Below are 16,729 nucleotides of genomic sequence, written 5' to 3'. Positions count from 1 at the left end.
TGGACATTTGGATTAGTTCCATATTTTTGCAAGTGCAAATTGTGCTGCTATAAACATGGGTGTGCAAGTGTCTTTTTCACATAATGACTTCTTTTCCTTTGGGTAGATACTCAGTAGTGGGATTGCTGGATTGAATGGTAGCTCTACTTTTAGTTCTTTACTGTTTTCCATACTGGTTGTACTAGTTTACATTCCCAACATCCGGGTAAAAGTGTTTCCTTTTCACCACATCCATGTCAACATCTACTATTTTTTATTTTTAAATTATGGCCATTTTTGGAGGAGTAAGGTGGTACCTCATCATGGTTTTAATTTGCATTTATAGTTAGTGATGCTGAGCATTTTTTCACGTTTGTTGGCCATTTGTCATACACATGTACTTCTTTGTAAATGGCTGAAGCAATACGTTATAGGAAAAGATTAAATAGAGCTTGACTATTTTGCCTCTGGGAGAAAAGCTCATAATGTAACACTATCTCCAACTCTAAACAGAATTTTGATGAGGTCAGAGTTAAAGCAGACATTCTCTTTCCATGGGAGAGTAAACAGAAGGAAATAACAGGGAAGATTCATTTGGCATAAGACCATCTCTTGATCACTACTCCGTACATGGTACACGTCACTCTAGATGAGCTGAATTACCAGATTCCTATGGAAATTATCAGATTCCCAAGAATTTCTCCCCCCAGCATGTTAACAGAAAATCAGGAGATAAGCACATTTTTCATTTTGTTCTTGTTTTTGAGTTGTTTGATTAGGTCAGTAAGTCTTTCCAAGGCCCTAAATTAAAGAAATTGTCAGTCTTTTCGGCAACATGCATGAGCAATTTCAGCGAAGTATTATTCACATCTTGCAAATAAACTGCATTATTTTAACTACCAAAAAGGTATGACTCTTTTTTTCCAAGAATGAGTAACTACCTAGAGAGACTTACCCAAGAGATTAAGGCAGCATCTGGTTCTAAACCTTGGGCCTCAACATACCAAATTTAACTCTCTAAAATAAAATATTGGGAACTCCCAATTTCTCTGATTTTAGATAAAGCAAACAAGTATAGTTCTACATTTTCATTCTAAACCATAAATGCTCTCTGTGCATACTCTTTCTGCTGAAAATATTCATATTGTTTTCCCAGAATCTATAAAACCTCATCAGTAACCTTTACAAATAAAAAAGATTAATCATTGAGCTGACTATATTAACGATTTCAGTTTCCCTATAACACTGGGAGACTGAAGGAATAATTCTAATATTCATGATTCATGCTCAATAGAGAGAAAGGAATGACACCCTTCAGAGAAAGCAAGTCACTGGAATGACATCTCTTCACATGATAGCCTTTTGTATACTTATAGTATCAAGGTAAAGCAACTCACTGGTCTATTACATTTTTGTTAGCCTTTCCTGAAAGTATCAGCACGAAATCAAGTGAACAAGAGATGCCTGAAGGAACATAGTAATCTACTGTAACTGAGATGTAAAATTCCTGAAAAAAATTAAGTAACATTCCAGGTTTAATTCAACAACCAATTACTAGTACCTATTTTTCTCTCTGTGCAAATTCTTTTTTTTTTCAATTTCTTAGTAACAACCAGGCAAAATTTGTCAAAATCTCATTTATGTCCAAGACTAGAACTTCTCTAGTAGTTTCTCCTAAAAACCTTCCCCCGTTTCCCTCCCCAATTCCTCCTCTAGGAAAGCAGCACAGGACTTGAGGTCTTGGAGGAAGCACCACTGGCAGTAGTACCTTATGTAACTTCTTACTTGTCAGGCTTTCTTTACTTATTGTTCCCAAAATAGGTGTGCAGACCACTGATGGGATGAAGAGATGAATTTAAGTGGCTCACAGATACACTTACTTTTACTACAAAAATGTATGTTAGAAAAATAAACAACTAATAAAACCCGTGACTTTGTAAATATTATTGGCAATGATGAGGATAAGTAAAATGGTGACTCGATGTAAAGTTGACTAAAAGAAACAGTACTTCTCAGTAAAGTGGTACAAAGCCATACCCAATTCATATAGAGCTATGTAACTGGAGACATTTAGGAAGCTTCTGATGCTACCATTATCTTTGCTCCTCTGTGCCAACCTCATACGGTATCCTCAGTGACACCTACACCTTCTATTGCTTCCTCTCAGCTAGATATTTCTATCAGTAGCTAACCCTACCTACATTTCTCTAATCTTTAAACAAATATACTAACGAAGACCCTCTCTCACTTCCCTTTCAGCTACAACTCTTTCTCTTTCTACTCCCCGAATTTAGACAGTTAGCTACCACTGCTGGCTGGCTGCATATTCACACCTCCCTCTCAGTTCTGGATACACTCAGCTCAGGTTCCCTACCCCCGCCCCCCAACCCCAGTATACAACCTACCTGATGATAAACCCAAGGATAACTTCAATCATTATCTCACTTTATCTTTCAGGAGCATTCAACAGAGTTAACCACCGAATTATCTGCCATTTGCCAAGCTATTACAGTTTTCCTTCTTCTTCTCTGGTATGTTTCACTTTGTTTTGTTCTTTTTTTTTAAGTTTCCTCCGCTGGCTCATTTTCCCTAAATAAGACTATGAATGCTAGCATTCCTCATGGTCATTCCTCAGGCTCACTGCCCTTCTCATTCCATACAGTCTCCCTAAGTAACCTCATCCACTCTCCCAGCTGCAAGTATTGTCCATACGCTGATGATTCCCAAATCCATGTCTCCAGTTCAGGTCTCCTCTCTGAGCTTCTGACTTGTTTATTTAGCCAACTTGGATGTTCTATAGGAATCTCAATGACAACACCACCCAAATGGAACTTATCCACTCTCCCTATGTTTCTATTGAAGATGAAGAAGAGCATCCACCTTGCTGCCCAAGCCAGAGACAATATTCCTTGACTTCTGTCCTGAAATGTGCTCACCCAATCAGTTTCCAAGCCTGCCTCCCCAGTATACAGGTAGACTTCTCACCACCTTACCATCATGTCAATAGGGGCCACTGCCATCCCTTGCCTAATCAACTATCACTGGCCTCAGAACTGGCCCCATCACCACTATCATCTTCATAATACATGAATTTAGCCTCTACATCATCTTAAGATCAGGTCCCCAACAGCCTAGCATGTATAACAAGGCCCCACACAGCTGGTTCCCCAGTGCTGACTCTCAGATTGCGTCCTAGCCACATGGAGAACATCCCAGTTCTTCAAAATCTCCAGTATTTTCTTGCCTTTGGATCTCTACACATACCTGAGACACTCTCTTCCCCCAGTCCTGGGCTCACAGCCACTCCTGTGTTAGGTCTCAGCTTAGACACCACTGTGGACTTCCCTATCACGTCACCCACCACCCTTCATTGTAACTCTATTTAATGTCTGCCCTCCTCTTTCCACTGCACATTCCACGAGCACAGTGACTACACGTGTCTCACTCATCACTGCATTTCCAAGAACTGGCATCATTCTTGGCATGGTGGTTGATACTCAATAACCATTTACTGAACGAGAAATGAATAAACAGCTATTCAGCCACCAAAAGAAAATGAGGTATCTGTAGGCCCTTAAAGCAAAACTGTCTGAAACCGTAAAAATACCAATTTCACTTGAGTATAGCAAATATTATTTTGTTTTGCAACTACCTAAAGAACGCTGTACAAATGGCCGTGAGACTCTACTAGTTTTCAGCATCAAGCCAAGACACACTTTGTGTCTGAGGTAACTGAATGGTTTCCTGTCTTACAAATAAACTGTCACCCAACAGTTACCTTGCTAACTTCCTTCAAGGCTCTTTTGCAGACTTCATACTTCGGAGAGTCCTTAGGTGTTTTTTGACAGATAGTCTGTAATAAAATAAAAGTGAACAAAATTTATTGATCTATTTTGTTAAGTAAAATAAAACCAATGTCCAGCCATATCCTTTTACTCATAGCAAACAATGCCAAACACGATATTATGGATCAGTATGAGGATAATATTAAAACCCAATTTAAAAACCAGGAAATAATCTTTAAACACAGGATCCAAGTCCATCCGGGGAATGGTTAAGTAAGAAGATAGAATTCAGAAGTGGGTAACCCTAGTTTCAAATCCCAGGTCTGCCCCTTACTAGTTATCCAACCTTAAGCAAGTCACCAACTCTATCTTTATAAGCCTCTCTTTCCTCATCTGTAAAACTGGGGTGATGTCAGCTACATCACAAGGTTGTTAGAAGTGTTAATGATAATTTATGTAAAGTTCTTTATGAGTGCCTGGCATACGGTATGCCCTCAATAAATAAGAGTTACTTTAATTATCACCATTATAATCATTATTATTAGAAGCAATTATATTTATAGATGATACATTTTGAATAAAAAGAACAGTTGGGCACAGTGGCTCACGTCTGTAATCCCAGTACTTTGGGAGGCCAAGGCAGACAGAACGCTTGAGTCCAGGAGCCAGGGCAACATGGAAAAACCCCATCCCTACAAAAATACTAAAAAAAAATTAGCCAGGCATGGTGGTGTGCACCTGTGGTCCCAGCTACTCAGGAAGCTAAGGTGGGAGGGTCACTTGAGCCTGGGAGGTGGAGGTTGCAGTGAGCCGAGATCGCACCATTGCACTCCTGGGTGACAGCAGCTCAAAGAAAAAACAAACCACTAAAAAAAAAAAAAAAAAAAAAAAAAAAAAAAAAACCAGCAAGGGAAAAAAAGCCTGCTAGGTTTTCTGTTGATATATTTATACTGAGAAATTTCATTTGTGATAGTAAAATCAGGTCAAACAGGGTCAATTCATGGTAAATTTAATTACATATAACTTTAAAGCTATACACACACATTCAAAGCCCAGGGAACCACTCTAATTACTGAAAGTGTTTATTTCAATTAACAAGCTTTACTGAATTTCCAAAGGAGGTAAAACTGAAGAGACACTATTTTAAGTATATTTACATTCTGCCTAAATAGCCAGATTTCCACACATGAGAAACAGATTAGAGCAATAGGCATCAGGCAGAGGTAGAAAGTCGTTGGCTACTAGCAAGTCACTGGTCCCTTAAATGTACAGAAGCACCAAGCCAAGACATCTGAAAGTCAGGTATCAAGATTTTTAACTATGTGCTATGTGAGAAACACAGGGTGCACCATCTCTGGAGGTTCTTATATTTTTTTACTACGATCCCCTGCAAGAAATACTTTTACGCTGCAACCAGCACACACGCACACATAAATGAACCAGGATTTTATGAAACAATATTTAACCACTTTATGAGCAATGTACATATGCTCATAATTGAAAAATCAGTTTTATGGCCCACTAATGGGTATGAAAGCAGCATGAAAAATACTGATTTATGTCCCTGAGAGAGCAGGCATCCTTAGCTGGACTCCATATACTGATATTTTATGTAAAATTTTGTACATACACATATTCTCTGGGAAGAAAAGCTATAGCTTTACTCAGAATCTCAAGGGGGGTCTGTGGCTTAAAAAAAGTTTAAAGCCTACTGAGCAATCATGGCATGAATCTCCAACACTGTATAACATAATGTGTTAGATTTTAAAGTCCCATTCTATACAAGTAATTTTCTCAAATTTAAAGAGGATATAAAAGTCTTGGCCATCACAGCATATATAAAATCTGGAAAACATGTTTAAAATGCATTTTATTTATTTTCGTTCTTTTATTTCAATTCTCAAAGGGGAATAAAATGCATTTTCAGAAGAAGAAAACCCTGAAAATTCAAAAGTCTAATATTACAAGAAATGTTGTATTTACAAGGCATTCACTTTTTGTTTAAAAAAATAGTCATGTTTGAAATAATATTTCCTTATATGGACCAAAGTCTCCTTCTTAAGCAAAAATTCGATTTTGATAACTTAGCTGCATTCTATCTTTAAACATGATAAATACTGATCTCAAAAAAAAGTCAGAAAGTGAAATGTTCAAAACTGCAAGCTTCCCAATATGCACACAGGGGGGAAGTTCCTGAATTACAGGTGATGGGTAGAGAAGGTGTAAAGGCAGTAGATCAAGGTGAACTTGAGGAGCACAAGGTGCCATGAATCCTGAAATATCTGACAAAACCTCTCCAAAACTGCAGCAGTCAGCTAAATGCTCATGATCCCATGCTTTTACACATTTCAAAATTTCAGCATTTTTAAAGAATATATTTTAGAATTTACAATGGGATATAGAATGTGAAATTTACTTTGTAACCTTAATCATAATTTTTAATACATATTTTGTTTTGATTAGTCAAAATCAGGTATGTAAAAAGTTGACCTTATATCAACGTTATGATCCAAATTTAAAGTAGGATTGTAACAAAATATTTTCTAATTAGGTCAAAAAGACACTCTGTGGTCTACTGCTAGAATGGCACCTGTGTCGAGCCACCCCACTTTTCTCTTTTGCTGCCCTAGCAGCTCCAGTGCAGCCAGTGGCAGGCTCTCCTGCCCATAGCCTACCTGTCTTTGCAGCTGCACGTACTACTAGGCAGACTCTACTCACTTTTCCCAGTCATGTCTTGCCATGATTCAAAGTCAAACACTTGTTTTCTTCATGAATGCTGCCTAACACAAGAAGGAAGCTGGGCTTTCCTCACTCACTTCGCACAATGCATAATACAGGCAGTACTATGCCTTGTCATACTGAAGAGACTCTCATTCCTGTATGAAATGGAAACCCCAGGGTACCTTGGAACATTATAGATGAAGGGATCTCAGTGATCAGTCTGAGGAATCAGGCCCAAAGAGACTGAGTTGCTCAAGGTCACACGCCTAATGGCTTAGCTGGAATTGGAATCCAGGCCTCCTGACATAAAGAAGCCACAACTCTTCCTATTTCAAAAAATGCTGAGTAAGTGGGTGATGAGATCCAATTCTTCAGAATGACCACAGAAGTCTAAATGAAAGATAATTTCCAGAGATATCAGATACAGGTGAGACTTTCTGAACAAACAACACCTTCTCACTTAATTGGGGGATTTTTAGACCTTTAAATATGCATCAATTTAAGTGGAATAATAATAATTTTCTAAATCAGATTTAAAGAAGCACAGCTATCCACAGAGGAAAAAGCCACCGTCATGTCTTACATCCATCAGCAGGGGAAGGCGGGTCACCCTCTGCATGGGGAGAATGAGAAAAGAGATCATGGGTAAGTTCCTACAGTCTTCATGGGACTCAATCCTTGACAATACTTCCTTAAAGGATGGATTGGTAGCTCTGAGGGAAAACAAAGAAAAGAGAAACTTCAAAATATTTCCTCCTCAAATTAAGCAGCAAGTAAAAATGTATTACAAAATACTGTGATAAATCCACATAGCATCAACTATTTTAAACTATATGAAAATATCATAAGCACATAATTACACTGCAAATACGAATGGCTTGTCTGCCTTTTATATTCAAGGCTGAATATAATAAGATGTAGATTTCACATAACAGTATTAACAATAAGGCAAAACATGTATGAGCTAGAAATTTATACAAGTGGAAGGTAAGCAAATGAAGAAGCCGTGGTATCATAATGGTGAATATATGGGTCATAAATCAGTATACAGACTAGGTCTTATATCCGATCATCTATAAACATATATCATTAATAAGATCATAAATAATATGTTTTAAGCCACTTCTCCAGCCCTAGACAATGATATAAGAAATTAACAGTTAGACTGGACTTCAGAGGCTTTAGGCCACAAAGATCCTCTTTCTGAGACAGAAAACCTTTTGATCACATCAGTCAAAATATTCCTCTTTCTCCTGTTAATGCAAGAAAAGTATTAATGCTGCTATAACATTTTAATGAAACTTAGCGAGATACTGTGACATACATTCTTTCATGTGGAACCACCTACATAACTTTTAAGGAAGGCCAGATAGGGATTCCAGTAAGAAAATGGAATGCAGAAAGGTCCCTACCTCACCAAGTAAATATGACTTAGTAACTGCCAAAGACAGAAGTCAAACCCAGGTTGGTTTGTTTTTATTTTTTTTTTTGAGATGGAGTCTTGCTCTATCACCCAGGCTGGAGTGCAATGGCACGATCTCGGCTCACTGCAGCCTCTGCCTCCCAGGTTCAAGCGATTCTATGCCTCAACCTCACAAGTAGCTGGGATTACAGATGTGCGCCATGACGCCCAGCTAATTTTTGTATCTTTAGCAAAGACAAGGTTTCATCATGTTGGCCAGGGTAGTCTCGAACTCCTGGCCTCAAGTAATCCACCTGCCTCGGCCTCCCAAGTGGTGGGATTACAGGCGTGAGCCACTGTGCCCGGCCTCAAACCTAAGTTTTCTAATGTTAAATCTGACACTCTTGTCCCCCCATCTCTTGCTCTCTTACCTCACTTCATCCCATGAAGAGCTCTGTAGAGTTCCACTGCCACTTTCCAAGGCAAGGAGGGTAGGAGGTAGACAGATATTGTACTCCCATGATGGGAGAAGGAAGCAGGATAGTGACAATAGCAGTCATTTTTTTTTTTAATGTTATTTTGAAAATTAAATAATTTTGTTCAAGGCTGCTACTAAAAGCAGGGAGGGGGAGAATGCGAGAATAGCAAATGAAAAGAAATTATACAGAAACATTGCATTTCCATTTTCTCTAATTGAGAAGTTTTAAGTTTCCTTTTACTGATAGCTTTGATAAGATTTTTAGAAAGTTAAAAAAAAAACAAACTCTAAATTAGTTGTATATTTAAATAACTCAGGTCCCAGTCCCCTCCCTCACCTTCCAAAAGTTCTGATTAAATAGTCTGGGATGGACTCTGGACAGTGTCTATTTGCTCATTTTCAGGCCCCAAGGCATTTGTAACATGCAGCTAGAATTGAAAGCCACTGTTCTAACCTTAAATTCACATCAACTGCAGGCCAGGCGCAGTGGCTTACACCTGTAATCCCAGCATTTTGGGAGGCAGAGACATGTGGATCACAAGGTCAGGAGATCAAGACCATCCTGGCTAACACGGTGAAACCCGGTCTCTATTAAAAATACAAAAAATTAGCCGGGTGTCGTGGCACGCACTTGTAGTCCCAGCTACTTGGGAGGCTGAGGCAGGAGAATTGCTTGAACCTGGGACGCAGAAGTTGCAGCGACCTGAGATTGCGCCACTGCACTCCAGCCTGGGCAGCAGAGGGAGACTCCATCTCAAAAAAAAAAAAAAAAAAAAAAATCACATCAACTGCAACAAATCCCCTGAAAACACAACTACTAATTGCCATGTGAAAGTGCTGATGATGTTATCATTAAGCTAATTTAGACAAAACCTTAAAGAGTCACATGATGTATAACAGTACCTAGTGACATTTTTTAAATCCTGCAAAACAAAATGAAACTCCAATTTATCTCTAATTCAAGGCTTTGTTTTCAGACATGAACTTGCATTCTTTAACAGTTACAGAGAACCTCTGTCCCTATAGCAGCGGTTCCCACCAGGGCGTGGTGGAGTGAGGAAGTGAGGGGTGTGGTTTTACCCTCAGGGGACCTTCTGCAATGTCTGGGGAGATTTTTGGCATCTAGCAGATGGAAGCCAGGAATGCCCTTAAGCATCTTACAATGCATAGGACAGCCCACCACAAAGACTTCTCCAGTCCAAAATGTCAATTGTGCGAACAAACCCTGCTTTATACTAAAAACCTCATTTGGGGTTGGCAGCTGTGTGTTTTCCACCCTGGCTATATGAAAATGTCATGAAGATGTAGAGGAAACAGGGGGCCATCATCAGCCCTTCTCACCAGCTTAGAGGCTTTGACTATTTCTCCAAGCAGCCGTAAGTTAGTCATCTTCAACCCCTACTCCTCCAAGGGATCTCACATATTGCACAGAAGTTGACCGAAGCTCCATGCTATGGTCATAAATGCCACAACTCACAGGAGGGGGTGAGAATGGTAACAGCCATTAAGCTCCCAAACTGGGTTTACAGCAGTGCACAACTGTGCTGTAAAACAGCTACTTGTGATAAACAGGACCCTTTAAAATACATATAGGCATCACTGAACAATTGGTGACTCTTTTAAGGACACAGATGGCAGACGTATCACATCAAAACTCTCAGTAACCTAAAAAGGACAAAAAGAAAAGATGTGGCAGGAAATCTAACGCTTGACTCTTTTGCTGCATAACTGAAATCTTCCAAGAACATTATTTTTTTCTATTGCTTTCCTTCAGAACTTCCCTCCTCTCCTCAACCCTAACTACCCGAGGTGGGGAATAATCAGCAATTTTTATGGACAATTTATTATCACTGTCAATTGAATGGAGGGAGATCAGAATAGTAGAGAAAACCCTGAATCTTAGCTTGTAGCTCAGTCTACTCAAGAATCCCCTCTAGGCCGCAGGAAAACCACTTAATTGCCAGTAAAAGCTTAGAAAACCACAGGTTTAGAGTGAGGACCGCCTCTATTTCTTGCAACAATTAAAAACAAAGAAACAATAAACAAGGACAACATCAATAACAAACTATAATTTCATAATACAGAAAATTCTCTACACACTAGATTTTTCTATTTAAACACCGTCACCCTAAAAGTTATGCTCTTAAACATTTCTCCTCTGGGAAATAGCCTATCAGGAGGCATTTCTAAATATAATTCAAAAGATAATTAATTTCAGTCAATGTGGCCTAATTAAAACTAGGTTAGACGACTAAAACTGTAGCATTCAACATTGCTTACAACAATTTTTGTAGTGTTCGTTGTTGGTAGACTTCATTTGTGCAGTATTTCACATATGGGTCAAATGTGGATGCTGTGTGCTTTTCCACAATGTCACTTATGTCATCTATGAAGATATTATTCTGATGTCTTGCTTCCAACTCTATAAAGAACCTGAAAAACCAAAGAGGGAAAAAAAATTTACACTTCTTTCATACACTCTAACAGGTAACAGATTAGCCTCATGTAATGTTATTGTGGTTTGAAAATTCAACAGTACACAGTACCAACTAAAAAATATTTTTAAAAACTATAAAAATTTTATATAAGTTTAAGTCTATCATATGAACACCTCCTTGAGGATGAGCATTGTGGCTCACACCTATAATCCCAGCACTTTGGGAGGCTGAGGCAGGAAGATCACTTGAGGCCAGGAGTTCAAGACAAGACAAAACCAAAAAAAAAAAAAAAAAAAATCAAGTTACTGCTTCAAGTGTTTGGCTTCAAACATTGATTTGCTCTGCCTTCAGGTACTTTAAACTAAACATATTTCACTATTTTTCAAGAATTCTTTATGGGAAGGGGAGTGAATGCTTATATATTTTATTGTATTAAAAAGTACATGAGCAAAACACCCAAATAAGTGCTTAAAAAATAAGTCTGAGGCCAGGTGTGGTGGCTCACACCTGTAATCCCAGCACTCTGGGAGGTCGAGGTGGGCGGATCACGAGTTGAAGGGATGGAGACCATCCTGGCCAACATGGTGAAACGCCGTCTCTCCTAAAAATACAAAAATCAGCCAGGTGTGGTGGCACGCAGCTGTAGTCCCAGCTACTCAGGAGGCTGAGGCAAGAGGCAGAGGTTGCAGTGAGCCGAGATCACGCCACTGGACTCCAGCCTGGCAACAGAGTCTCCGTCTCAAAAAAAAAAAGTCTGAAATAAATCTAACACTATATGTTTTTTTTTTCTCAAAATAAAAACAATCACATTATTTTAAATCTGATAATATACATGGTATTTAAATCCCTCCCTCCCTCCCTTTCTCTCTCTCTCTCTTTCTTTCTTTTTCTTTCTTTCTTTCTTCTGAGAGAGGGCCTCACTCTGTCACCCAGGCTGGAGTGCACTGGTATTATCTCACCTCACTGCAACCTCTGCCTCCCAGGATCAAGTGATTCTCCTGCCTCAGCCTCCTGAGTAGCTGGGATTACAGGCAAGTGCCACCATGCCTGGCTAATTTTTGTGTTTTTTAGTAGAGACGGGGTTTCACCATATTGGCCAGGCTGGTCTCAAACTCCTGACCTCAACTGATTCCACCCACCTTGGCTTCCTGAAGTGTTGGGATTACAGGCGTGAGCCACTGCACCCGGCCAGGGTTACCAGATTTAGTGTATAAATAGATAGCAATTTAGGGTCACCTAAATAGATATACACATACAAGTGTATATATCTATAATACACACATATGATATATATCATTATATATGTCATATAGATAGCAATTGTTTATCCTTTCATCTGCTGATGGAGACTTGAGTAGTTTCTAGTTTTTGGCTACCTGGAATAATGCTGCTATGAACATTTGCATACAAATATCTACTTGTGTGTCTGTTTTCAAGTCTCTGGGGTATATTCCTATTGGTGGAATTATAACCACACTGACTCTGTGCAATAGTATGTGTATGGGTGTGTGTGTAAATGTGTGTAGAGAAACGGTAGCATAATACCTGAACCAAAACAGAAGAAGCTGAATTATATGCCAAGGAGAGGTTAGTTCACTAAACAAAATTTAGTAAGAAATGATCCTTTCCCTCCCAACACTCACAGTGAAGTGGCTGATGGGAGGCATGCAGCCAATTACAATACAGGATCTATAACACAGGTGTGGTATAATAAAATAGTAAGTATTTGGTCTTCATCCTTGGTTCTTGGAACACAGCTCCTTGAAATACCTGGAATCTCCACAGTGATAGGAGTGTCTTTTGTATGCCAGTGAGATGACTGGTAGCTGGGGACCCTTAGATAGCTTCAGCATGGCTCTCAGCATGCCGGAAAGACCAAGGCGTGATTGCAGGGTTGGAACTTTCAGCCATGCCTGCCTACCTCCACTCATAAGAAGAGAAGAGTTTGAGTTCAATTGCCAAGCAACGATGATTTAATCAATCATGCCTATGTAATGGAGCCTCCACAGTAACCTTTAACTGATGGGGTTAGGGAAGGACGATGAACACCTTGAGGTTCTGGGAGGGTAGCAGGCCTTGAGAGGGACTAGGTGGTCTGTAGTACCTGCACCCCCTCCAGCCTTGCCCTATAATAATCCTTGTACATGGCTGTTCTTGAGTTGTACCCTATATAATTAACCAGAAATTGTAGAATACCGTCCTGAGTTCTGTGAGCCATTTTAGCAAATCATCAGGGCCTGAAAGAGGGGTGGATTGTGGAAATCCCCCCGCAACTTTGTAGCCAAGTAGGAGAGAAGTGTGGGTAACCTGGGGACCCAATACTTGCATCTGCCGTCTTAAATGAGGGCAGTTTTGTGGGCTGAAACCTTAAACCTGTGGAGTGTGATGCAAACTCAGGGTGGTTAATGTAGGAACTTAAAGTGTAGGACCGGAACTGTAGGACACACAATTGGTGTCTCGAGGGTTAGAAAGTTGGTTGGTATAAGAAAAAAAAAAAAAAAAAAAAAAAAAATCACACATTTGGTGTCAGAAGTATGGTGAGTAAAAAAATAAAGAGGCCTACAAAGAAAACTCCAGAGGTCAGAGTGACCACCCTCATGGTAAACACAGGTGAGGACACGTGTAAGCTGGATCATCAGTGCCAAGGATGACATGACAGGAGCAGGGGAGCGAAGCACAACGGGCAGAGGAAGCAACGTGGGTCTGGTTGGGGAAACCGGGAAGTTCAGTGGAGATGAGGTATAGACTCCACTCCAGGAGGAACCAGGGCACAGAAAGAAGACTGCAGAGCAGGCTTGAGCTCGATTGCAAAGGTTATACTGTGTGCTGGGAAGTTTAGGATTAATCTGCAAACAATAAGAAACCACTGGAGGTGTGGAAGCCAATAAATCACTCAATCTGAGAAAACTGGAGCAGAGCAAGGATGGATTACTAGTAGGGAGGAACAGATGGCAAGCAGGCCGGTTAGGTGGCTAATCTGGGCAAGCTGACAATAAAGCCTGGTAGTGGGAAATCAAGAAGACCCAGCATAGGGTAACAATCTGCAGATAAAATTAATAGACTCAAGAAACGCAGCATTAGATGGGAAGTCAAGGAAAATGCTGAGATTTCTGGTCAAGGTTTCCACCCGGTCAATAAAGTGGGTTCTTAAACCATTAATGAAGACAGAGATTTAGGAAGAGGGAGAAGCAGCAGGAAGAGCTCCACTTAATTTTGCCTTGGAGATGTCTAATGGACAGCTAAAAATACACATCTGTGAAAATTCAGAGGAACTGGAATTCTAGGTAGTATATAGGTAAGACTATTTGATTTCTAGCTGGTTTTCATATAAATGTGAAATATTTGTCATTTAACTCCAACTGTTTTCTAATGCAAATGTAAAGAAAATTGTTCAAAGAAAATTGAAAGGCCGGGCACGGTGGCTCACGCCTGTAATCCCAGCACTTTGGGAGGCTGAGGCGGGCAGATCACAAGGTCAGGAGATCCAGACCACCCTGGCTAACACAGTGAAACCCCGTCTCTACTAAAAATACAAAAAATTAGCCGGGCGCGGTGGCGGACGCCTGTAGTCCCAGCTACTCGGGAGGCTGAGGCAGGAGAACGGTGTGAACCCAGGAGGTGGAGCTGGCAGTGAGCCAAAATCACACCACTGCACTCTAGCCTTGGTGACAGAGTGAGACTCTGTCTCAAAAAAAAAAAAAAAGAAGAAGAAAGAACATTGAAAAAAGAAGAAACCATTCATAAGGCCATTATCATATAATTCTAGGATATAAATATTTTGAGGCAGGTATCTCTTACAATTTGTCTTTAGCTTACACTGTTACCAGCCTGAAGGATGCAACTATATAACCGAAAACAACAGTAACTTGGCTTTTCCCAATGAAAAGGAAAATTTCATTTATCACTGTAAAAGGTTTGCCAAAGTACAATATTAAAAATAAGGTACTAATTAAATATCTGTTTATGCTACTTACTTCAATATAAACCAAACCACCCATCTTTTATTTTTACATTGACATAATTAAGACATAATTTAAAGCTTTCTATGTTAAACGATCTATTGGGTATTTTGGAAAATTTGCATACTTTACTAAGTGAGCTAGCTACCAAAAGATCAAGAAAGTATTTCTAAAAAATGAGGTATGATTTCGGGAACCAAGAATGCTGGTGAATCAAATCAAATCTGAAGCGAAAGTAGAAGTATTCTGGTTCCCTGGATGAAACTTGAATGAAATAATTTGGCTTACCGGGAGGACAACTTTTTAATGGAAATACATATTTAAGTTCTATGAATTTTTTTCTAGGATAATACTTCCATTTATTTCCTCTTTGTAGTATTACCAAGATGTTCATGTTTTATAACCAATCATGTTACACAACCTTTATCTTTTTTTTCCCTGTAAAGCATTTCCAATCTCACCACTAAAGAGAAACCTTCTGTGGACCAGGAAAAGCTGCCTAGAAACATTCCCTCCTAACCAGAAACACAAGTTAGCCCTGTTTGGCTGTTAACTCACCATCACAAGCAAAATCACACCCATACTTCAAATGAGTGCTTTAAATGATTGTAGTCTGCCAAGGTGAGCTCCTCAGCTGTGCAGATAATGGTCCTGCCAAACACGTAAGGTCAACCTCCCAGGAGGTTCAAGATGATTCATCTAAAACCCATGTTTGAAAAAAGAGCCTGATGTGGAGCTTGCTTATGGTCTAGTAACCTTTCTTCTAACGTTTTTTAAAACTGCAGGGATTTTCTTTAGGCCTTTTGTGGTTGCTTTATTACGTGATGATCTTAAATGTGGCACTACATTTTTGAGGAAAAAACAAAACCAACAGCGAGCCTGCTTTATGAGACGGTCATTATACCCGTTTTATAGATAAGAAAACCAAGGCAAAGAGTGCTTAAGTCACAACTTAGTTTGAAACCAGAGCCAGACCCTGTGCTTGAACCAAAACACCTGCTGCCTCAGCTCTCAGTGGCGAGCTGATCTTGCCCACCTGTTACTACTGGCCAACCCTCAACTAAGACATCCAGCAAGAAGAGTAGCAGCTGGAACCAAAAAGAAAAAGATCATTTTCCAAGAAGATTAATGTTGAATGGTCTCAGCAAATAAATTACACAAATCAGCATAGTGCAGATGTTCACAGTAAGATCCACACCATGACAAAATGTGCAGACAACAGAAGGGTCAGCAATTATATCAGGTTCAGCCTCCAAGAAAGATAATCAGGAGAATCACAGCCAGCAATGTGCTCTGGTCCTGGTTGACACAGTGTGAGCAAATATTGGTTTACAGGTGCCCTGTGAAGCCCTCTGGGGGTTATTCATTTTGGCCCTCCTATTCTCGTTCCCCTTTTTGCCTCATGAATCCCACTCATCCTTCATGTATCAGATTAAATTTCATCTCTTCCAGGAAGCTTTCCCTGAACCTGCTGGGATAGGCTAAGTTCTCTTGTTCTATGACTTCTTAAACCCCCATATATTTCCTTCAGTGTACCTATTATGATGGCAATTAATTCTTTTATAATTTTTGTTTACTTCTGTTTCTCTTAGCAAGGTCTAGAGGATGGGGCCATGTCTGTTGTGTTCACTACTATCTATACATATATAGTGTGTGTGTGTATATATAGTGTGTGTGTATATATATAGTGTGTGTGTATATATATATTCTGTGTGTGTATATATATACACACACACACACACACATCCAGACTTGGCCATAGTACCTGGAATATAGGAGACAGTCAAATATTTGATAAGTGAATACATAAACAAATGAAATTTATTGTTTTAAATAGAAAATTATAAAGGTGAAACATGTAAAAGAATTTTGTTCTATTATTATTTTACTAAGAAAGTAATACCCACAAATTGGGTCAGTCTCTACCTTGCTTTTATCACTGATAAGTCAACATATATTTAATTGAC

The 16,729-nt window shown here is 39.4% G+C and overlaps 1 protein-coding gene across 2 annotated transcripts in view; it reads right to left on the bottom strand.

Moving 5' to 3' along the window:
* Positions 1-16,729, bottom strand: part of ARHGEF26 (Rho guanine nucleotide exchange factor 26) — a 141,896-nt gene that overhangs the window by 59,707 nt on the left and 65,460 nt on the right. For both annotated transcript variants that reach the window (XM_030822740.1, XM_012510747.2), the window contains 3 exons: positions 10,646-10,798; positions 7,069-7,198; positions 3,758-3,832 (listed from right to left, as the gene is read on the bottom strand). In XM_030822740.1, the coding sequence (XP_030678600.1) occupies positions 3,758-3,832; positions 7,069-7,198; positions 10,646-10,798 (358 nt within the window). The remainder of the gene's footprint in view (positions 1-3,757; positions 3,833-7,068; positions 7,199-10,645; positions 10,799-16,729) is intronic.

Source organism: Nomascus leucogenys, chromosome 11 (genome assembly GCF_006542625.1).
Source record: "Nomascus leucogenys isolate Asia chromosome 11, Asia_NLE_v1, whole genome shotgun sequence".
NCBI lineage: Eukaryota > Metazoa > Chordata > Mammalia > Primates > Hylobatidae > Nomascus > Nomascus leucogenys.
Note: the sequence above shows the minus strand (reverse complement) of the source record. Positions and strands in the feature narration are given on the sequence as shown.